Source organism: Helicoverpa zea, chromosome 21 (assembly GCF_022581195.2).
Source record: "Helicoverpa zea isolate HzStark_Cry1AcR chromosome 21, ilHelZeax1.1, whole genome shotgun sequence".
In the NCBI taxonomy this organism is placed as follows: domain Eukaryota; kingdom Metazoa; phylum Arthropoda; class Insecta; order Lepidoptera; family Noctuidae; genus Helicoverpa; species Helicoverpa zea.
In genome coordinates, this window is record NC_061472.1 from 4,255,414 (window position 1) to 4,280,740 (window position 25,327).

Sequence of the window (25,327 nt, forward strand, 5' to 3'; positions counted from 1 at the left end):
TCATGAGCGTAAATAATCTTTACAAAAGTAAAATAGTTAGGTACGGAAATTCATAAAAATTACTCATTTGAAATGAAACCATTCAAAACAGAATGAGACGCATTAAACCATTATTAATTCTATAAATGAACATATTACCCACATCTTGATATTCATGCTATCATAACATACCGCGGTACAAAAATCGAGGAACCACTAAAGTCGACCGCACCAATAAATCCCATACAAAATTCCTCGCATCAATACTTAAGAAAAGACACAAAATAATGTGAATATTTTTCATTTGTTTTTAGTAGAAAGGTTCCTCTAAGTTTGTGCCTCGTCATAGTACAGGTTAGCCTGGGATATAGGATCACGTATGTATCCTAGGCATCAATAATTCATCTGGTTGCAGTCAGACAGGCTTGAAATAACAATGGATCAAAGTTTTACTTGAGCTTTTTGTGTGCAAGTTATTGACGAATGCGATTTTAATGTCAAATATATAGAAGGAATCTAGAAAAGATACATTTTCCTCAGAATTGTAATTTAGAACAAATTTCAATTTTATTAAACGTATAATTTTAATTAAGTTTTATTTATTCACGTCCTATTTACTTGATGTTTTATAATTAAATTAATTTATGCCTTTTCAAAACAACACAATATCTAACCCCATTTCATGTAGTGTCAGAAGTATTTTTTGATTGACTGTACCAAAACTCGCTTCTATTTCTTCACTTGTACCACACGAAATCAAGCTTAGCTTTTGCCTGATTGACAGGTATAGCGCCGCCACTCAATCTTGACCCTTCCCCCCTCCCTCAATCGAACCATCTTAGAGCCATATAGGGGGACTTAGCCCATTCTTAATGGTTCAAAATATACTGGTTGTTTGTTAAGCGCATTACATCTATTAAGAACTTCAACGCTTGTATCTTAATGTAATTCACACGCATTACCCATTTAAATATAATTCAAGTAACTTATGTAAGTACTGAAACGGCTAATGGGTGGCATTAGGAACACTTACACACTGTGCACATAATTTACCTTTGAGTTTAAATTTTAACCGCGTGTAGCTTGTTTTACATTGTTCTAGGAAGGGTGACATTCTGACAGTGTCGTACAACAGTTGGTAAGGTTGGTTGGTCGGATGAATTACCTAGTATTTGGTGGCCTTAGTACTATTGGCTATGTGATATGGTAATGGAGAATGTTGGTGTATAATTGCTTTGGTTATAGTACGACCGTTCGCAGATAACTTTTAGCACATAGCGACTTTGAGCATTCTAGTATGATACCTTTAGTTGAATCCTTCTTGCGGTTTCTACCATAAAAGCATTTTGCTGTAAAATCTTACAAGAAAGTACTTGTTTTACATTGTTCTAGGAAGGGTGACATTCTGACAGTGTCGTAGAACAGTTGGTAAGGAACGCGAGTGGTCGGATGAATTACCTAGTATTCGATGGCCTTAGTAATATTGGCTATGTGATATGGTAATGGGTAACGTTGGTGTATAATTGCTTTGCTTGTAGTATGAATGTTTGCAGATTACGTTTAGGAGATAGTGATAATCAAGTATTCTAGTATGATACGTTTCATCGAATCTTTTGTGAGATTTTTATCTTGTATCCGTTGTAAAATAAATATTCATAAGAATATTCTGAAGAATATTATGAATTTCAACCATACTTTTTCACCCTTAGTTAGTACCTAAAATAAAAAAATAGGTTTCAGAGTTTTCGCCAAACTAGGCGGTGTCTGAGAGTCTCACAGTACTAAGCAGTTACATTTTTTGTATATTAGGTACTAACGAAGATCCTTTGTCAGGTGAATCCAGTTATATTTTACGTTTGCCTATAGGTAAGACCAATCTTAGACCACAATCAAATCAAATCTCTTTATTTTCGGACTGCATAGGCCCATAGATATATACCTTTAAGACTAACATACATAATATATTATACAAAACATTGTTAGTATATAAAAAACTTAAATCTATGTTAGTAACACTTCACTACGCACTCTGTCACTCCGTGCGGTTCTGTGGCACTTGTCCGCGGAAGCGACGGAACACCACGCCCTGTGGCCAGAAGTTCTCGTCCAACACGAGGTGCAGGAAGCACGTCGGCACTCGCACCACGAACGCCTTGAAATTGGCGTTATGGCGCGACTCCAGCAGCTGCACTCTCGGGGCGTACCTCAGCTTCTGGCACACGTACTCCGCGATGTCCTCCGCCTTAGTGGTGTAGTGCAGGCGGGAGATGTACACCGGGGTGTTCGGCTTAGCAGCACAGATTATTGTGTTTGGCTCCACAGGAGCCTTGCCACAGCGGTTCTTGTTGGCTCGCTGACGGCACTTCCTCCTTTGCACCATCACGAACCCATCATCATCAGCCCGATCCGGTCCCTTAACGGGCACGGGCTTCACTTTTGCACCAATTGTGCTTCCGGCGACGCTGGCATATTCTCGACGAACACCGTTAGCTTTCGCCGAGGCTGCAGAAACGCGCAGCTGTTCGAGCGGTTAAGCGGCGGCGAGCGGAGGAGCCGCAGGAACGGGAGCGGGGCAGCGGGGCGCATTGTGCCGACTCAGCATTCGGCGGTGACAGCGGCGATGGCGACAAAACTGCTGACGCGTAACTTGCACCCGATACATCGAGGCACGCTCCGCGCCGCGTGTTCACGTTGCACGATGCATCCACAGGTGACCTAGTTACCGTTACCGATTTACGCAACTCGTTAACTTCGCTGCGCAAACTGGCGACGGTGTTTTGGGATGCATCCAGCTGCTTCTGCACATTCGCTAAGCTAGCCTTAAGAAAGACTATGTCTTTCAGCAGGCACGTAACGTCGACGTGGTCGAATGTCACGGGAGGGAGCTTACTCAGGTCCTTCGCCACAAACGTCGGCACGTCATCAGGGTCGGTCGCTTTAAGGAGCGTGATGATGTCTTGTATACTCTTCTTTGTCCCGTCACGCCGGCGGGACACCATCTGGTCGCTCTTGTTGCACATCTGGACCACGGACATCTCGTCCATCACGTCCAGCTTCTGCTGCAAGAACGCCAACAGTTCATTCGCCACAAGTTGTTCACTCATGGCGACTATAATCTCTAGCAACGGCTCACGCCGCGCTTACACCTAATACTTTTGTAAAATATTAGACACGTAAGCAACACGACTGCATCGAATCGCTGCTAGTACGAGACTTTTGAGACAATGCCGCGAGATTTTGGAAGTAGGTTTCATTTTTGAGTAATGATTTTCTTAATAGTTTTAGAGTATAGTAAATCTTGTGTTCTAGGTAGAAAAAAACAGATTTTTACATACACCGCACCGTTAGGATTTATTTTGTATCAAATAAAAAAACACAAGCACTGTAACTTATCATTTTTTATTTAACTTTTTTTCTCTTATTTCTTCTTAAAGACAATTGCAATAAAATAAACTTAATATTTACATAAATGCCACTATTATTATAAAGAAAATATTTACATCGAAATATAAACTTAACTATTCCTTTGGAATGCAAAAATATTTGGACGGAACCATATTCCAATACTTATGTTCTACGCTATACATTAACTTACGAAATAAAATACTGTTATAATATTATCTTTATCTTAAGTTGGCTAAAGTACCAAAAATATTTGAATTTCCACCACGATTTTTTTCAAAATTTTTGTGAACCAAGTATGGGCCACCAACTTAAGATAAGGCATAACATTTGAGCTTAAACCATAATTCGAATGAAATATCTAAACAAAATTTTAAATGCATCGAAATAGGAAGAAGAAGTTACTACATCTAATAGTTAGTTGCAATATGCAACACGAAAATACATAATTTTATTATATTTTCAAGTTAAAAAAAATGTATTGTTTAATAATTCACATTTAGGACGGATTTATTTCCCTACATTTAAAATGAAATGAATTCAGAACAGTGATGATAATTTAATTTTCATATATCAATGAAAATATCAAGCCATTATTTTAACAAAACACAATCTCACACTTCAATTGGTAGACACATCAATATATTATATTATCTCGATCGACTTACAGCTCTTTCACACTAGCAGATTTTCTGCTCGGTTTTACGAGCAGATCGTATCTACGGACATTGAAACTAGATATAACGTTCATTCGACAGGTTTTTTGACGCTCAGAATGTGTCCGTAAAAAAACCTGCTGGTGTAAAAGCGCTGTCACAATCTAATACCGAAAACAAAAGAAAATCAATCGATTCATTTCCCAAGAAATTCTATTTTCAAATCATGAAACATACGTAACTTTAGTACTTATTATAACTTACACTTAATCTTAAGTGACCATAGCTCTTTCAGGGGGCATCGGTACCATATGATTGTAGGTAAACCGTTGGGTGTAGTCGGGTATTTTGAGCGTGGTATCCGACCAGGGTGGGCTGGGGTTCCATCGGTCCATGCCGTCGGTTTCCTCTAGCGTGAGGGGAGGTGGGGCTAGCCGCATTCGCTTTGAACTTGGGTATTCCATACCTGAGGAAAAAATAAAATTACCTTTTTATGTGTGTAATGTATGTGATGGAGTTGTCGTGTGTAGTTAAGGATTGATATACCATACAATTTGATAAGGAATAGCAATGCTTGAATTGTTTGACGCAGTCCTATAAGGTCCAAGAAAACCAAGGCATCTATTATGCGAAATTATAGGATGTACATCAGCGAAGCTCGAGAATTAATTTTACTAATGGTTAGCAAAAAGATTTCGAAAACATTTTGAAATATGAGATAAACGTTCTAATTTAGTTCATCTATCTTATCTTGTGCAAAAAAGTTACATTAACCTATTCATATTTTCTAATTCGTTAATATTTAAATCATCATTGAAAAACATGTTATTTACCTTCAACAACAGTACTAGAACAGGGCTCCTGTACATGGTAGTTGACCCTGGGGTACTGCTCGTAATACTCTCTCTTCCCGGGGTGCGGGTACATGTACATATTGCTGTTCACAACTATGTCTGGTGGCGGGTCATAGTGGTGGGGAGACCTGGAAGAAAATGACTCGTTAGATATGGTATAACTTAATAATCTTCTTTCATAAATAAACATGTTTTGTTGTTCGTTAGTCTCACTAAAACTCGAAAATTGCTTGCCCAATTCGTCTCAATTTGGGTTTAAAAAGTTTGTAGAGGTCCAGGGAAGTTTGCAACAATAGCAAGCGGTACGGTTTGCTAGGTCAGCTAGTAATATAAAAGTAATAAAATAAACCCTGCCGAGTCTGTTTGTTCGCGATAACCTCAAAAATATTTCACGGATTTTCTTTATACGTGCGGGAGTTCAGTACAGTAAACATATTTATGTAGGTATTTATTTATGTATGTACCTACTTACAATATTATGAAATACATACAATCAGATATAGAGCAAGCAACCATACAATACATGGATCTATACAGAAAAACCCATCTTTAATTCGCAGGATAGGAACGCTTGAACTAAGCCAAGTATATGTCTGTATAACTGTATAGATAAGCAATTACGAACTCAGTAATAATTTACATCATAAACACGCTGTGAACGTCAAAACCAATACTGAACTACATCAAAATAATAAACTATCACTGACTTAAACCTTTTTCAAGCCAGGCTTTTGATATTTGGTTTACATTAACAACTTTACATATGTATCCCACAGACTTGAAAGCATTGAAAAATAGACTTTAATAGAGAAAGAATAAGGTGGTGTAGGGAGTCCAGTGATGGTAAAATAAAGTTGGTAATAGTAAGTTTACAATAAATATGGTAATGAAAGGTGTCAAATTACGTAGACGGACAGACGGACGGACGGGGTGATGATTTTCTTATTTATATTCCTTGGTGCGACATGACGGGTACAAATTGTAGCAGCTGACCTTTGCTTGCTTGTTTTTTTTTTGTTTTTGTTCTAGTATTTGCTTTTGTAAATTGTGCATTTAGTAACGTTTTTGAGTTAAATTAACAACCTCGCTTTTCTTGAAGCGGTTTTGTAAGAGTGTAATATATTACCTCTGGTGATGTGAAAAATATTTACAAATTCCGAATGTCGATTTTTCGATGATCGTTTTGCCCAAATTCACCCTTCGATTCAATTCTTTACCGATTTGAATGACTTATGATTTTGTATTGCATTAATTACATGTGTGTTTATTTATTGTTTTCAAAAATACAATCAAAAGTCCTTACCTTTCTTCGCTAATAGTAGACTGAGGCGAATGCGTAGAATAATCAACGGGACCCCGATCCGTGTACACTCGCTCACAGCCACTATACTCCTCAACTGGCTTCGGCTGTACATACGACGACACGTGGTACCCAGAGTACTCCATCTCCTGGTTCTCCACATAAGGATATTCTTGATACTCCTGGTAATACTGATCTCGTCGGAAGAACTTCTGGCAGCGAGGGTCCAGCATGCCGCATGGCTGGTTCTGGTAACCGTAGTATTGGTACAGCCAGGAGTTGGCGAGCATTATTGTGGCTTCTTCTTCGCTGTTGGGAAGAAGAGTTTGGTTTTAATGAGGATTTTGATTATGCTCTGAGATAGTGACCTTTTTTTTTTTTTTTTTTATCGACGTAAAATCATCAAATGACCCCTCCCGCTGTGGGTTAGCAGCGGTGAGGGAGTGTCAGACTCTTACTGACTAAAATCGTCGTGTTCCGTCATAGGCCTTTTATGTACCAGGGCCGCGGTATCTCTTTCGAACAACCCGCAGCCCCGGCAGGCCTTGGCCCTGCTGGGCCCCGCTGGGGTTGCTGACGTCTCTTTGAGGAGCGCGTGGAACAACGCGCGCCGTCGACACGGGTCTGTCGTCTAGGAAGACAGAGGGACGATGAGCCACCCGAACTCACCGCCCACAGACCCACGCCTACGGTGGCCGGGAGTCATCTCGCGACACCCGGCGCCCATGGTGTCTACCTGGTCCAGCGCGGCGGCCGGGATGAGAGGTGCGAATTCTCTGGCGTTCCGCCTCCTCCTTCTCGAGCATGACCGCTTCGCAGAAGGAGGCGACGGCATCCCATTCCCTCTCGCCCCGGACCATGGCCTGAACCAGGGCCGGACGCGAGAGGTCGCCGCCGCCCAAAGCCTCGACGAGGACCCGGCGGTGCCCTTCCCATGCGGGGCACACCTGGACTGTGTGGTCCACCGTGTCCTCGGGGCTGTCCGCACAATGGTGACACCAGGGCGCCTCCTCACGACCGATGCGGTGCAGGTACCTCCCGAAACAACCGTGTCCGGTGAGGACCTGCGTCATGCGGTAAGTGAGGGCGCCGTGACTCCTGAGATAGTGACCTGACATGGGTACGGGAAAATAAACAATGCTTCAGAAAGTTGTTGAAAGAAACAATTGATCTAATCAGAAAATCCACCACTATGAAAGCTCTGATCAGGAATATGTTTAAAGAACATTTTAAAGTTCAATCCCCACTCGGTCCCTCATCCCTGGTGAGCGATTCTGGGCCCGGCAGTCATGAAGGGAGATCTCCGATAATTTTCTCAGCTAAACAAGTTAGCAAAGTTATCAATAGTATGAGCCGAGGGAAATCTCCAGGACATGACGGGCTCAGCATCGAACACCTGAAGCACGCAGGTATCCATCTGCCGAGAGTTCTGTCTATGTTCTTCACAATGTGTATTAGTCATGCATACTTGCCTGCTGATCTAATGAAGACCATTGTGGTTCCCATTGTGAAGAACAAAACAGGTGACATCTCGGACAAATGTAACTACCGTCCTATTTCTCTCGCTACAATAATAGCAAAGGTGTTGGACGGTGTGCTTGATTCTTATTTAAGTGATTATATACATCTTCAAGACGCACAGTTCGGGTTTCGACCCGGACTATCAACCGAAAGTGCAATCTTAAGTCTCAAGCATACGGTTCAATATTACGTAGATCGCAAGACGCCGGTATACGCTTGTTTCCTTGATCTCTCCAGGGCATTCGATCTTGTCTCGTATGATGTGCTCTGGGGGAAGATGAGAGACAGAGGTATACCGGTAGATATATGTCGAATTTTCCAGTATTGGTATGGTAACCAAACCAATCAGGTGAAATGGGACGGTACACTCTCTGAGCCGTATGGGTTGGAGTGTGGGGTGAGACAGGGAGGTCTGACATCCCCCCTGCTCTTCAACCTATATGTAGATGACCTCATAGCGGAACTCAGCAGCATGCGTGTCGGATGCAGCGTTGGTGGAGTTAGAATTAACAACATTAGCTATGCAGATGATATGGTGCTGCTGGGTCCGTCAGCAGGGGCAATCAGAGAGTTACTTAACGTGTGTGAAACCTACGCTGCTGCACATGGTTTAATTTATAATGTTAAAAAATGTGAATGCATGGTCTTTAAGGTCGGTGGCAGGAGCCGTGAGGATGGACCTGATCTATATATTAACGGATCAAAAATAAAAAGGGTATCAACTTTTAAATACCTTGGTCATTTTCTTGCTGACGACCTTAAAGACGATGCAGATATTGAGAGGGAGCGGAGGGCTCTAGCGGTCCGAAGTAATATGCTGGCCCGTAGATTTGCTCGGTGTACTGACTTAGTGAAAATCACACTTTTCAAGGCGTATTGCCAGAGTATGTACACGGGCAATCTATGGGTCAGTTACACTAAAAGATCGCTGGATGTGCTGCGCATCCAGTATAATAATGCTTTCAGGATGCTCTTGAGACTGCCTCGGTACTGTAGTGCCTCAGAGATGTTTGTGCGAGCTCGCACTGATGGCTTCCACGCTATCTTGCGCAAAAAAAACGGCATCGCTTCTGAGGAGAGTGAGAGACAGTTGCAATAGCATCCTGAGAACAGTAGGTGAGAGCTATAGCTCTCCAATCATGAGACAGTTTGTGCAAAGGGTGATGGGTACTAACACTAGATAATAAGTTTTCTAATAAGTTTTCTGTTATAGGTATGTTTTACTAACACTCTATGGATTATTTTTTATCCGAAATAAACGTATTATTATTATTTGTATGTCTCTTTCTGACCTCGGGACTACAGAGTCCCGGATTTTTGGAAGACGAACGTGGGGCCGAAGCCAACACGCTGAAGCCCTTTTGAGACAACTTTAATGAAATGGTAACACAAAACCGACGATTATCCCTGTATACACTATAGAAATGTACCCAAGGACAATCCCCGGTTCTGCGCTAAACTATTGCTGACTATGTATGAAAACTACTTAGGCTATTGTGATGGGATGCTAATGGACTTGGAATGGGGAAACTACGGGAACTATGGCACCTGCCGATGACAATGTATTAAATACATGTTAAAATGGCAGGTGGAGACTCGCCAACTCACTTACTGGGCCCCCGGGAATCAGTCACTGAAAAGCAACAAGAGGGCAACAGGGACATGAGCGGCTGAGAAGGGTTAGGATACCTCGGCGGACTTTAAACGCAGATCACGCGCTCCCTGTGGGTCCAGCATCACCGGCCCACTCGCCACTTACCACGAGGCACCTACCCTCCGAGCAGGACTAACCTTGCTCTAGCGACTCCACTCTGACCGGCCGATGAAGGCAAGCCAAGAGGCGGGAGACCTATCCCCCGTCATGCTTCACTCCGGCAAGCCGGAGGTGGGGGACAGTATACTCTCCCTGGAGCACTCGGATATATAGCCCCGCGGGGTCGCTACTCCCCGTCATCCGCCTCAGATGCCCTGCGGGGCTTATTATTATTATTATGTCTCTTTCTGACCTCGGGACTACAGAGTCCCGGATTTTTGGAAGGCGAACGTGGGGCCGAAGCCAACACGCTGAAGCCCTTTTGAGACAACTTTAATGAAATGGTAACACAAAACCGACGATTATCCCTGTATACACTATAGAAATGTACCCAAGGACAATCCCCGGTTCTGTGCTAAACTATTGCTAACTATGGATGAAAACTACTTAGGCTATTGTGATGGGATGCTAATGGACTAGGAATGGGGAAACTACGGGAACTATGGCACCTGCCGATGACAATGTATTAAATACATGTTAAAATGGCAGGTGGAGACTCGCCAACTCACTTACTGGGCCCCCGGGAATCAGTCACTGAAAAGCAACAAGAGGGCAACAGGGACATGAGCGGCTGAGAAGGGTGAGGATACCTCGGCGGACTTTAAACGCAGATCACGCGCTCCCTGTGGGTCCAGCATCACCGGCCCACTCGCCACTTACCACGAGGCACCTACCCTCCGAGCAGGACTAACCTTGCTCTAGCGACTCCACTCTGACCGGCCGATGAAGGCAAGCCAAGAGGCGAGAGACCTATCCCCCGTCATGCTTCACTCCGGCAAGCCGGAGGTGGGGGACAGTATACTCTCCCTGGAGCACTCGGATATATAGCCCCGCGGGGTCGCTACTCCCCGTCATCCGCCTCAGATGCCCTGCGGGGCTTATTATTATTATTAATATCCCAAAATTTATAATATAGTGGCCACATTGTGTCTGAACCATGGAGATCAGGAAGTTCCGTACTCTGCTACCTATACGGAAACATGACTTAGTTATCTTTTAAAAAAACTTAAAAATTACAGTTTCTTGTGTATAGAAATAAAATGAATGTAAGTAATTTAAATAAATATGAGATTCGGCTATTACCTTAAAATCTGATTAGTAGCAACGATAAACTGTCTTGGTGTATCCGTGGCATCTTTGACTTGTAAGACCGTATGCACCCATAGAAACTGACCGCTGCGTTGTTGCAACTTCACTAGCAATATGCAACATTTGTCCTGCTCCGATTGCGTTACTGCAACAAAAGAATAAACGTTCATATAAATCCCGGCAATTTCCTATTTCGTAATTACATTATACTATCACTCTTAACTGACAAAAAAAGAGAACTGAGGTTGAAATTAGGGACGGGGATAAGTGGTACTTTTTATTGTAGGATTATCAAAAGGAAGAGTTTTCAAAAGTACATTAAATATTCAAATTGATTAATCATTGTGCGAAAAATACCTATGCGGATGAAGAAATGCATAAGTTGGCACGGGTAGTATAAGTTCGATACTCTTTCACGTAAAAACGATAATTATTATCGAATTTTATACACCAGAAAAGTCTACTTTTATAATCACGGGAAAAGCCGCAGGTGGAAGTTAGTATTTTATATTCATTTATTACAAAGTAAGTTATTATTATGCCCATTTATGAGTAGTACATTAGTCAACCTAATGCCTGTATTGTAGTCTGACACCAATAACTTAATTTGAAGTATGAATTTATTATAATCATCATTGTTTTATTGATTGTTAATTTCCTTTAGCAATCAGAAGTGTCAGTAGGTCTCATTGTTTGCAGGATATTTATTCTGTTTGTAAACAATGATTAATCAATTTGAATATTTAATGGATTTGTGAAAACTCTTCCTTCTGATACCTGCAACTTAGTCACCATAAATTTTGAATTTGGATACCTATTTGCAAATAAAATTGACACACAGTAAAATAAACATATTCAAAAGGAAAATAGCTTCATAAATTATTTATTAAATTAAGGAAAAACTTACGAGTCAAACTGAGTAAAGACCATTTTTTTTTAAATTTGATTCTCTAAAATCGTACCAATGAGGGTTTTCGATACTTTTTCTGCCGCCAGGCGGCGCTTCGTATGCGTCAGGTCCAAACAGCTGTCAAATAGTATGGAATTGTAGGGTCCGAACTTATTGTTTATTGAAATTCTGTTATATTGGAAGTGTTATTGATTTTATTATGGACTACGGTCAGAATAAGGTTTCCGAACTAAAAATTGAGCTAAGAGAGAGGGTGCAAAAGTCACTGGTACTAAGGAAAAGCTTGTTGAAAAATTTGTTAACACAATATGATTTAGTTTTTTTTATTTACTCAACCTCAATAGTAAAACAATAATGCAGTGCTTTAATTATAAAATAAAAAAAAACACTAAAATCGTTCACTATTCATAGTAAAGATAAGCACTTTGACAGTTACCTGGACCTGACGACTCGGTGCTGCCACCTCGTGGACGCCATTTTAGAAAACCCTCATTGATTTCAAATGCAAACACTTTATATAATTTTAAACTATTTTCGTACATTTTGACAGTGATGTGTAAAAAATTAAATGTAGCGTGATTTCTAGTAATTGGCCTGTCACTATTTGATGCACTTAAATTCTAGTCGAATAAAATTATGTTCGACTAATTTTAACTAGTGATGCACGAAGTTGTCGATAAAAGTGAAGCATTTTTATAAATTCCTCTACAAATAAAATTATAAATAGGAATAGCGGGGTAAAACTAACAAGGTCTCATTAAAGGAACGTTATGAAATAATTGTTAAAAATGTATATTGTAAAGAGGATTTTTTTTCGTTAGTTCGTTTCTTCCCTAAAGGCTCTGAAAGTACTGGACAAATTTGAAATTCCTTTCATTCTTGGGAACAGATGACATAGGATATATTTTATTTTATTTGCTCTCTTGAGACGCAACTAAAACCGCGAGACACATCTAGTTTATAAATAAATTTATTAAAAAAAAAACTCACCTAATCTATGTTTACTTTGTGCTTCTCGTAAACTATCCCAATGTATAAGTTGGTACCACGAAACGTCAGCTAACTCAGATTTCTTCCATCCTAAGTACCATTCGCCGCTGAAACAAACAAATCAATTACTATCATAGAAAAAAAAAAAAAAAAATAACTCGACCATTTAAACTGTACCACCAATTTCTAAATTCAATAAACCATTTATAATTAAAAATCTAATTAAACAACTGTTAATGTAAATCGATTAAGTTGCCATCAAAAATGTGCTTTTAAACATTTTGCTACGACTCAGCTGTATGCTATCAATTAATCTTAGTCAAAAACTAGATTAAAAATTACCGTTAACCGATAAATTGGTTTATCATTTACTATGGCGGAACTTTCTGTTTTTATTTTCCTGCTTTAGACTTATATTTTGTAAGTAAACTCACTTATTTTATCGATGTTTTTAGGGGTGCTACTCATCAATGATACCTGGTGACAGCGTTTCAGTTCAGTTGACTGATTTCAAATGTCACCACGGTTGGCGGGATGTTTGTCTATGAATGGTTTTAGCAAATTCATTAAATACTTTTTGCACTCAAGATTTTCCTTATGCATTCGATGTTTGAAATTTTGGCGGGACTGTTGCCATAACTGTTTTGCGCGACGGTTTAAATGTAGAACATTGATCTTCATTTGTTTCTTGTCCTTTTTATTTACCATTCGTATTTTCAGATCTTTATTTGTTTCGAATATTTGCTGTGTTACTTACTTGGCATCAATATGCAGTATCTTCATGTCCATGGCGTGCACGGTGGTGAAGACGTTGGTGGCGCCGTGCACGACGCACTCGCGCGTCTCGGGCATGGCCAGCGGCGTGCACACCGCCAGGAATACTGGCTCGTTGCGGCTGCACAGCGGCAGGTACGACACGTAGTGCCCCCGAACGAGAACTACCTAAAAACACGCTACTGTTAAAAAAATTACAAAGACTTTGAATATTTTTTTCAGGACAAGCTGACAATAAAAAAGGAAAACAAGTAATTACTCAGGATACGATAACAGAAAAACTAAATAGCGTTAACACTGTTGCAAATGTTAGAGCAATGACATTTCAGTTTGAAAATGACTATTCAGTTGTCGAAGTGACGCTTTACCTAGTCACTGCGAAGTAGCACATAAACTATACTGAGTAACAAAATGGTTTACTTCTGGTTGTAAATTGATAAAATACATAGCAAGCTATTTAAGTTTTTTTCGAGTAAAATCCGTATTTACAACGTAAACGCCGGCTTTAGACTGGTTATATTCCTTCATGAAGAATAAAAGACTTCTAATAAATGTACTTGAAACTTACTTTTTGGTCACCGAACCTCATTTGTCTTCTAGCGTTTCTAGACACATTCATTCTACAGAAGAAATGCCTATTCTTTGGTACATTTTCAGTCTCTCCGTTTCCTCCTCTGTTGAGTTCCATTTGAACTGTCTGGTGGTCTTGTCTATCTATTATGTCGTATACACTGTCTCCATGTATTAGAAGGTCCTCCTAGAAATGAAATTCTTGTTACAAATCGTCTCAAGATTAGGGCCCATTTTTGGAATCAAAGAAATTGTTCAAACCAACCATTGAATGTCCTAAGTACTCCGCCGCGTTCTCCGATATGTACAACAATTTTCCGTTCTGTGTCATCATCATCATAAAACCGTTCATAGCCTGAAAATACATTGTAAACTTAGTTCATGTCACGTTAAAAACTCGTAAACAGAACTAGTAAAAAAACAAACCTTAGAAAATCCGATATTAGGCGTGGGCGTCGGTTGTTCTTGATACTGATAGCTGAAGTCGTGACTTTTGAACACTAAAACAGAAAGAAAGACTGTATTATGGGTGAAGTAATAGGTACAACTTACAATGGTAGATAAGATAGTGAACTAAATGCATTTTAAACGTCTTAATATGCCTTTTCGTGACAGAAGGTGAGCTAACAAAAAGTTGGGGAGACGATGTTCCGAGATGGTGGATAAAGGAGACGTGATGAGTTTGCCCAAAGATTTGGGCCATGAGAATTCACCGGACGAAACGTTATGTGAAGATGACGAGAAAATTGAAGCACGATTTTCCTGAGAAATGGGGGAAGTAACTGTTGTATGTGATGAAGTTATAGATGGGTGCGCAAGTTTATTTTTGAAGTAGCTAAATAGCTGAGTATAAAATGCAGTCGTCTTTCACTTTTAAATTATTCAATTTTGTGTAGAGTCATCAGTCATTCTTGTGTAGAATCAAATGGATTTGAAAAATATACACTGGCGCCTGTAAGCTTGCTAAGAAGATTTTAGGATTGAAATCTGATTGTGATATTATGCTTATTAAAAATGGGAGAATATTCAGAGATTAGATGTGTTTCTATACAGGACACATTTAAGATTGAGCAGTAAGTAATACTGGTAGCAGAGAAATCAGTAGGAAATCTTGTCAATGATTTATCTGAGACAGTCTATACTCTAAACTTTATCAAGATATCATTTAGTGTTGACGCAAAGAAAAAAAACTCACAAAGCAACATGTAATGACCAATTGTCTGAACGGCTTTTTTTTTTAAACCAATTGATTCTTAGAATGTAAAGATAAAAGATCTACAAATTGTTAAGTATCTTATCAGTTAGAGCCTTTTAGTAAAAAATAATGTAACTAACCGTGTTTTTTTTTGTATTACAAATCTTCGATGAAAATACTAAAAAAATTCGAATCCCAAATTAGCATTCCCAATGTAGCTCGTGACTGACGACCCAACACACAAAAGTAGAGAATACTTCTATAAGATGATGTGCTTAACTTGTGTAGTTTATAGTGCAAAAATAGCAAATGTGCACAATATGACTAAGTTTTTCTACACCTTTGGTATTACTCATGGATTGGTTTTATTAGTCATACCTGAATAGTTTAAATATTATGTCTGCATCGCGGACAGTAAAAGACTAACTCAGCGTTTTTTAACAATCAAAGAAAACGGTTTAATTGCTTTCAACACTGGTAGCTTTACCTATCAGTGTCAAAACAACCAGACATTCCTGTTAGCAACAATTCAAACATCCTGCTCAATTCAGACTCAATAAATATTAATAAGGCACAATCATATTATTCGCATGAATCACAGCATCACACAACGTCATCGATCCAGTTAATCCACTGACCTAGTGTTATATAACAAGATTGCAGGCGCGTGGGACTTACACCATATAACTAACTGGAACAGTCATACGCATACATATTGGCGGATATTACTAGCTGAAAAACTGGGCGACATCGCCCACATCTTACGAGCGGTGTCGCGAGTCAAACAATTGACAACTGCCGGAAAAAAATGAGGTGAAAAACTGAAAAATAACGCTCGAAAGAACCGAACAAAATATACTTTAAAAATCCGCCAGTGTGACAGCACTGTAATGCGAGAAACTCTGGCAATTAATGCGCGGGTGATGCTAAGGCAACTCAATAGTGATAGCTTTCTCAAGATAAAATCAATTGTGTGTGCCTCAAGTTCATGACTGAAGCACACACGAGTAATAACCAGAGCGGTCTGGTAATTCTGGCATAGAGGAAGGCACAGTAATGGCATCTCCAGTTGGTTACATGCTCTAAGGCATGGGCATTTGGGAACATTCTAAGCTATGACTAACGTTGAAAGCAGTTGTCTTGTTTCTGACTGTCAATGTAATGATCTTGACACAGGCCTTTTGATTGCGGTTTTCAATTGTGTCTAGACTAAATTAATCGTAGACTGTATACCTAATAAGGGAATGCATTTGTTGGTATCGTTTGTTGATCTGTTTCTGAGAAATGTGTATGACGAATATTATTGCCTTCTGTCCAAACTGATTAGATTTTTCAATATGATAGTAGTAATTTGGTTAGTTTCATATTTTTATCATTTACTATTATCATATAATTCAGATTCTCTACTAATCCTTCTTAACGTTACCAATGATATAGGAAAACCTCTACGGAAGTCTTGGATCAAGTTTTTTTTTCTCTAAAGCTAGCTTGGTATACCAATATCTAAACTGAATGATGGTATGAATAAGAAGGTGGTAGGTGTTAATAGGACAGCTGACAGAGAGGAACGCCGATCACAAATAACTTGGGAACAGGGCAGGAAGAAGAGAAGATTCTTGAACTTTCCATTTTCTAGAATTAGAATGAAAGCTCAAAAGTCAGGACAGTCTGTCAGAGAGTTAGAACTTACCTTGTTGGAAGTAGTTCATCTTCCTCACGTAGACACAGACGAGAGCCATGAGCTGCAGCTGCGAGAGCCTCTGCCGGGTGGAGGGGGGGAGGGGCAGCAGGTCCCGAAGGTTGGAGATCTCTGCGTTGATGAGGTCTCGACGCATCTTGCTTGCGCCTTTCGTTGATTTTGTTGGCTCGAATCTGTTTGGGAAGAAAAATGTGGTTAGGTTAGGTTAGGTAATGCTTTTAAACTGATTGTCGGCCGCTTTGGTTTTTCTCTCTATTTTAAAGAGATCATATAGTTACGCAGGAACCTATATAGTGGAAAATTGCTCGGACGCAGATGCACTCGTTCCTTATTTCCTCAGTCTCATAGTCTAATTGGACATTTTATATATTTTAAATAAGACAGAATTCCTTTATAAAAAAAAATATTGTCATTAAATAAAAAATTGTACTATCGGCTCTGATTCTAAACTAGATGTTCAATGATTTTGAAAGTACATTCGCGCTCATTATTATTTTTGTGACCACATTACGTTAGTAAGGGTAAGTACACAACCGAGAATTTGCCGGTTAATATAAAGAATCTAAGCGATGAAAAGGATCCTTTAATAAATCATACATTATGCATAGTCCGCACTAAATACAGGAAGCAATAAACCGCAACACCTAAGAAACGCAAGTTTTCCTCGTATCTACTAAGAAAAAGTATCGAATAGAAAGCATTCCTGGTTCTAGGATGTGAGACAATGTCCGGATGTATCGTTCCGGACAGGTGTCCGTACTTCTTGTCACCGATGCATTACCATAGCGATCTCGAGAGGCTCACTAATATTATAAACCGCGAAAGTTTGTTTGTTTGGGTGTATGTTTGTTACTTTTTCATGGTGAAGTTACTGACCCGTTTGAAGCTAAATGTGATATGAAGAAAGGTAAGCGGTATCATCCCATTGGATAAGGTATGGCAATCAAGAGGTTGGGGGTTGGTATGATTCTACAACGGAGCAACGTCGAAGGTTTAGAAGGCTTAATTTTTAGGGTTTTTCACTAATGCTCAACAGTAGTATGTAACTAGCTAAATAAAAAAGGACATACAATTCAGGCGATTAGGTACAAAGGTTTAGACAGCTTCTCATTCTGTTAGAAGTATATCCTTGAGGACGCGGGTGAAACCACCGTCAACAACTAGTGTTGTAATATGCGCGAGCGCAGGATATTTTATGATTTATCGCTTTGACGGATTCACTGGGAGATTTTTTGTGCGTTTTTGTCGTGTTTTGTTGAAAGCGTTTATTTAATGGCACGTGTGCAGGATATCGTTTTATGATTTATTGTTTTGGGAGATTTTTGATGTGGTGTCAGCTAATTAAATATTTGCCGAAGTATGCATTTTAGGATGGGCTTTGAATAGAGTGTTTTTAAAGCGTTTCGAAAAATCAAATCGCTTCCTACAAGTGATATGATCAGGGATCATTCAAACCATACTTTTTCTACGAGATCAAGCTTAATTGATACAGATATTGAGAGATAATGATCATTCAATTAGAATCACTATCTATGGATTACTACATCTTATAGGTACCGTAACAAGCCAGTTTCTAAACAGCAAAAAAAGGTACAATTTTCTAAAGCACCGATTGAGATACTAAAGTGGAGTGTCGGATCGTATTATAAGCTTTATATAATCGTCGCACGCGCAGGATGTATTGATATATTGCTTTGAACACAGAAGCCGTGCTGTTTTATTCATATTTTTTCTTGAAACGAGAATTATTGCGAATCCCTTTAGAATCTAACTATGAGAAAGTTATTGCTGTTCGGTTTTAGGAATTGGAGTATTTAAATGACTGTTATTTCTGAAGTGGGTAAAAATAATAAAGTATTTAAATAAATGCGTTCAAAAATTACATAATTTATAGTGGTAAGTAAATTATATTTTAACCAACAAAAAACAACGTCAACCAATTAATGTCAAAAACTCACAAAGTAGCGTTAACCAAACAAATAATCCTATTACAACATAATTGAATCAAACAATATAAATTGCCCACAAAACTAAAAAAAAAACGTAAGGAAGTGTCTTTCCGTCCGTCCGCGGCATGTTAACATGCGCTAGAGCACCCGACGCGCCGCACCGCAGCGCGCATGCGCGGCCCTTTCATCTCACCTGGGAGTCCTTTTTATACCTCATTCCTTTTTCAAATCTCCGAGTGATTAGACGTTTTTTTATTCCTCAAATATGATTGTGGGAAACGACGGCCAGTATTATTAATTCGATTGAACTTTGTTTGTTTTTGATGATCGATTGGCGCAATAGCAAATGTTCGTGATTAATCGATGCGGTTGGGTTTATTCGATTAGGTGTATTTGTCATATTTTGAGGTATGATTTGTTGGGAATTAGTTTGCCGGGTAATGACTTGGTTTTATTTATAGTGTGTTAAACAGTTATAATACAGTTCCGCTAAGTTCTCAGATTACTGCTGTCTAATAATGTTTCTAATTGCAATCTTTTAAGTGAAATTTTGTCATGCAATGTAATTAGTCTTATGAAAAGTAAATATTACTTAATACTTTATTATAAATCGAAAGGGATTAATAACAATTTATTTAACGACTACGTACCTATGTTATCGATGAGCTGTTTTAGCTGACCAGTCTTATATGAGTTAAGGAAAAGTTGTTTTCCCTGTGTGCAATGTATAGAATTATACGTTCACGCTAAGTACCGATGAATTAGAATTTTTACATCTATTTTGCTTTAAAATATATGAACTATGCTCTTGGTACAGCTACAGCTTACAGATAGCCAAAATATTTGACACTATAGAGAACTTGCCAAATTAATTGAATGATATAACGGATCACAGATTTGCATTGTGTCATATTACGATTTACCCATTTATTTAGGCATGATATTATGTACAGTCCGCATAAGTACTTAACAGAGTAATTACTCACATAATTAACTTTTTACTTACACCAAGAAGATGACCTCACCAAAATAACCAAGAAAGCCCAATTTTTTAAATATATCAAATCAAGAATGTATCTATAAAATGGTTTACACGTCGAGCCACAAAAAACGGGCATTCCTTACATACTGAGCCGTGTAACGACGTGAACGCTTCACGCTGAATTCTGTAAGTCGACCGTTTAAATTCTTCCGTAATACATTAGTGGACATCTGGTGCTGCGATAATTTTGAACGACAGTGTAATATTTTTGCTGTAGATATTAAGGCTGAGTTTAAAGTTACAAAGATATTATTTATAAACATAACAGAAAGAATACAATAGGCTAGTTTCCTAAAAAATAATAATTAGTCCGTCTTGTAGATTGTCCAAAATTAAGCGATACGTATTTTTTCTTTTTTAAATTGGATCAGAACTTGTTAAGATATAGCGTGTTAAAGTTGAGTGTGACGTCACAAGTTGCTACAATTTTCAGGACACTGTGACGTAAAAGGCCCCCACTCCTAATTTTTGAAGTGTATTATCTTTGTCATTTTATGTTTAATTAAAAAAAGAAAAAATACGTATCCAATATTTTTTGATTATCTAAAAAGCGGACTAAATATTATTTCATTATTTCGACCCTGGACACTACCCTATTATAAAGAAAGCAGGCATGACAATTAGAACAATTCTTATAATTCTCTCATCATTTTGAAAGCTTGTGTTATATTTTTGTTGGATGTACTAAGATTAACAGCCTTACTTATAAACGTGAATTAAATATAAGTAATACTTAAGGGCTGTTTAAGAAAATTCTTACTTATAAACGTTGCTTAAGCATATCTTAACTAACATTTAATCACTACTTAAGACTTTAAGTAGTGATTAGTTAAAATGTTGCTTAGAAGGTGATTAGTGATTTTATAAGTAAGGGGGTTAGTTTATATGTTTAAATAAGGAAGAACCAAATACAACTTGAATACTATTGGAAAATTTTATCAATTTCTGTTCTTTGCGATGTAAAAATGAGAGTTCCTATAATTATAATACTCGCTCAGTTACGTTTAAGTACTAATATTACCGACATGACATTATATGTAATATCATAGTGAAAACGCCTTCTATTAAGAAAATCATGGCTATTAGGCTCCATGAGTGGGCCTCAAGCTGGTTCCTCATTATACTTGCTTTACACTTGCTGACAAAAAGTATGAACATGTAGACAAATATAAGTTTAGTACCTAACTACACAATGTCACCCCTTATGTAATAATATCATGTTTTGTTCATCAAGAAATCTGGTTGACAAAATTATTCATTGACTAAGAAAAAAAATACTGGCTGGTGCGAATTCTGCCTTGTTATTTTCGTTTATAGAACGTTCCAAACGAGCTAATATTCTTGGATCAAATAGAACATGACTATAAAAAACTATGGTAGGGGCCAGTGTAGGCTCGATATTATTTAAAAAATATAAACATTCTATTTTCAAACCGTTTTCTTTACAATATTAAAAAAAAGGTACATAAAATAAGTTCAATACAAATATATTTGTAACGGTCATGATTTTAAAGAAATATTTTAGCACAAAAAATATGTTACTTAGAGGTGACAATTTTCCACCGTTTTTTTTTTTCAGTTAGGTACCGTTTTTCTGTACTTATTTGCGTAACGTTTATTTAAATAGAATATCGAGTCTTTTAAATAAATAATGTCTGAAAAAGTCTATTAAAATTCATTACCAGCGTTAATTTAAATTGGGAACTGGTTCGGTTTCCCAAGTTGTGCAAATTGTGTTATTTATTTATGATGAAGATTTGAACACCAATGACCGTCTTTCGGAGGGCACAATAAACTGTCTTGCACGCATGATAAACTTGGTCCCGGCTGTCATTTGAACATCTTTCGCAGACGGGTGGTCAAAAGCCAGTAGGTCTGATAACCAGTCTTAGCCCTAGTAACACCCCTAGTATTGGGTTGCCTGGATTTGTAAAACACTGGAAGCTGGCTCCAACATAGTCGGAAAAAGGTAAGGTAGATGATGATTTAGTAATAAATCACTGTTTGATTTTTAGGTCTTTGAAAATCAAGTTTGATACTTAATATTATGTTATTAAAGTATGTAGGTACCAAGATAAGGAACAGATTGTTAGAAGTGTTTGGCAAATGCGTGCTTGCAGTCAATTACTTAGTTATTGTTTTCCTACATCGCATTTTTATCACATTTCGTAGTATTCACGTCATTTTGATCATAATATTAGAAAGTCAGTATATATTGCGTGTAACCTTATAAGGTACTAAATTGTATGTGAGAATTTTTACACATAGGCAAGAGTTTTAACTTCCACATGTACCTAGCTTTTCCAACTGGTCATTCCTATACCTAATTCAATTTTTGAAACATGAAGGTTCTTTTTTACCCTTTTAATCAAAGATCGATAATATTTTAAGCAAATCTTTAATAAAGAACGAAACAATCATTTAAAATACTGAAAAGTATGTATTGTAACATTAGCTGAGTCAGATTTTACGTAGGTAAATTTTACTTTTTCAATATACGGAATTGAACCCTTAACAGCGCTTTAAGCAATAAAGGCGCTAATAAAATATTTGTTTTTTATAAAAATCTTAACCAGAAGGATTTTATTCTAAGCTATTGACTAATTTCCTAATCTGCAATCTTCCGCATATTTATGTAGTAGATATATCGGTAACGTACCTAGATGGGGAAAAATAATCATACGTGATTCCGTGGAATGATCATAACTTCTCAGTAATTGAAGGAAATATGTGAATCTTGTAAAACAGAAACTACTAGGAAAAGTATAAATTCTCTAAATGAAAATCTAATTTCCCGGAGTTGAAGGTCAAAGATGATATTATTTAGGGTCCCTTGCCTGGGACGTTACGTAAAACCGGCGTCCCCGAATGCTATACTCAGTAGCAGTTGTTGTTACAATTCCACGTCAGAACTCAGATTTGAGAAAATTCTGACAAAAGGGCTAGTTAGGTGATTAAACCTGCAGCTCATTTGATAAGAAGTTAAGTTTTAATTAAGACACTATTATGCTAATAACAAATACATGGTTCTAAGAGACGGAAAGAATAAGTGAGAAAATATAAGGGAGTCAATATTTGAAATACAACCTTTGAGTATCTTCTTTCTAATGCAATTTATTCTTAAATGAAAGCACGTGTCAACATATAAAAGAAACGTCATTTTATATAGGTTTAATGGCGATAATTGCTTGAAGGTTTTCGGAAGTTATGTAAAACAATAGGTGTCAGTTTTCAGCGTGATTTAGGTGACAGTTTTGTATGAGGTTTTTTTGGTGTGGAAATTCATTTTCAGTTGGATAATGTAAAAAACATTGTCTGTGAAGTTTTTCAAAGGTTTCGCTTTTAAATAGGTATAGTAAAGCACGACTTTTTTAATTGTGATTAAATGCATAATTATCTTTAAATAGATAAAATATAAATATTGCTAGTTGCATATAACCAATAATAATTATGTAATACTAGCTTTCCGCCCGCGGCTTCGCCCGCGTGGAATTCGGTTCACCCCTCCCGCTGTGGGTTAGCAGCGGTGAGGGAGTGTCAGACTCTTACTGACTAAAATCGTCGTGTTCCGTCCTAGGCCTTTTATATACCAGGGCCGCGGTACCTCTTTCGAACAACCCGCAGCCGCGGCTGGCCCTGGCGCTACTGGGCCCCACTGATTTCAAAACAGACTAATTCGCGGCGAACCTTAACACCACGATACAGAAAAGCACAACGCCATCTATCGAGCTATCGGGAAGCTCGCGATTGAACAATGAGCTACAGGTTAAAGCGCGAGATATCATTGCACTTCTTACGTATCTTAAAAAAAACAACGTCACCACGTTTTAAAAAGCTATCATTCCACTTCTTATGTATTTTAAAAACACATCGTTACCACGTTTTAAAAACACCCAGCGCCATCTATCGCATACCTCAAGAACGAAATAACTTAACTAATACTTATACCAATTAGTAATTCGTTGAATTATAGTTAATTCAGGATAAGTTGATGTAAAAAAAACAGTTAAGACGATAAAACAAATCGTACGTCATCCCTCGGGAATTCCTCATTTTCGAGGATTCATTATCGTATCATTTAGCTTCTAAATTTATATGTTCATATTCGTTTGCAATATATAAGTAGATGTAAAAAAAAACAGTTTAGACGCTTAAACAAATTGTACATCATCCCTCGGGAATTCCTCATTTTCGGGGATTCATTATCGTATCATTTAGCTTCTAAATTTACATGTTTATATTCGTTTGCAATATATTACCTTGTTTTAAACGACACACAGCGCCATCTACAATCCATCCATCAAGCAAACAATATTTTTGTTTTCCCTCGGGAATATCTATTTTTTTCGGGATAAAAAGTACCCTATTATTTAATCCGGACTTCTAACTTTACGTCTGCAAAATTTCAAAGCAATCGGTTCAGTAGTTACGGCGTGAAAGCGGAACAAACAAACAAACAAACAAACAAACTCACTTTCCGATTTATAATATTAGTAAGGATACTTGCAATGGTCTTTTACTATTAGTAGTTACCTTGAGCGGTTTGTAAAGTTTAAGAATAATATTTAAACAAGATATTAATTATTATTCTTTGTGATAACCGAATTTGTAATATAAATATAGCGCAAAGAAAAATCAAAACAACATAATTAAAATAATATAAAAAAAACTAAAAATACCTTACCTTAAAAACATCTTGATTGTTTAAAATAAAATCTCCAAACAAAACTAATTAAACACCTCGAAGCACAATAAATCAATTCATTTTAAGAAATAATAAAAATAAAATAATAAACACGACCACACAGCTCGAACGTTGAAGTTCTAATGATAACTTAATAAAAACAACCCTTCACACTTTACTTCACAAAATTAATATTAATTGTGACAATAAAAATAACAATAAACCGCACGTGTCTAGCATTATTCAACAGCCGTCCATAACACACGAATTTTCATAAACCACTAATAAAAAATATTATAATTTAAAACTAATGCGTCAATTTATGCGTGAGCTTTTTATTAGAATGAGATTAAAGGCTCGATCCTGAAGCTCCGATACTTCCGTGCGCCGGCGCACCGGGACAGCGACTATAAAAAGCCACTAAGCCTCTCTTTCCCGCGAGCCTTATTTTCTTTTTTACGTTGAAAAAACATGCGCGGGCGCCTTAACGAAACCCTACGCGTGGTGGGGACTGCTCCAATTTCAAATTTTCAAGACACTTTAGTCTTGTCATTTTGGAAATATAACCGTGGTGTAATTAAGAAAAAAAATATTCTTTTGAAGGTTTTATTAAGAGCGCAGCTGAAGCGAGTGCGAGGGAGACGGATGTCTTTTTGTGAGGAGCGTTTTTCCAGCGTCGGTCGTTGTTTCGCGCGAAAGAAATGGAAAGAGTTGTTCGTTACTTACATCGCTTTAGATTAATGAGTTCGAGAGAGATGTAGCTAATGGCGCGGTAATTACTGTTGTTTCGCGTAAACGAGACGAAACTATAATGATTGGGCGCAATGACAGTTATTGATATTGTCGTAATAAGCGTCGATTTGTGGCTGGGAGATTTGCCGTATAGGTGGGGTGCGCGAG

At 38.0% G+C, this 25,327-nt stretch overlaps 1 protein-coding gene across 1 annotated transcript; it reads right to left on the reverse strand.

Moving 5' to 3' along the window:
* Positions 1 to 3,362: 3,362 nt before the first annotated feature.
* On the reverse strand, positions 3,363 to 24,717 carry LOC124640996 (neuronal PAS domain-containing protein 4A-like). Its single transcript, XM_047179000.1, has 11 exons — positions 24,428 to 24,717; positions 16,744 to 16,925; positions 14,285 to 14,358; positions 14,124 to 14,213; positions 13,857 to 14,045; positions 13,272 to 13,456; positions 12,515 to 12,621; positions 10,609 to 10,759; positions 6,195 to 6,500; positions 4,871 to 5,019; positions 3,363 to 4,503 (listed from the first exon to the last, which is right to left on the reverse strand). Exons 1-11 carry the CDS (start codon positions 24,436 to 24,438, stop codon positions 4,310 to 4,312), a joined length of 1,638 nt encoding a protein of 545 aa, XP_047034956.1. The 5' UTR covers positions 24,439 to 24,717; the 3' UTR covers positions 3,363 to 4,309.
* Positions 24,718 to 25,327: the final 610 nt, after the last annotated feature.

Excerpts from the sequence above, each read along its gene's own strand:
- LOC124640996 (XM_047179000.1), bottom strand. Across the intron at positions 5,020-6,194 it reads TCTACTATTAGCGAAGAAAG|GTCTCCCCACCACTATGACC; the intron begins GTAAGGACTTTT and ends ATTTTCTTCCAG. Across the intron at positions 4,504-4,870 it reads TTCTAGTACTGTTGTTGAAG|GTATGGAATACCCAAGTTCA; the intron begins GTAAATAACATG and ends TTTTTTCCTCAG.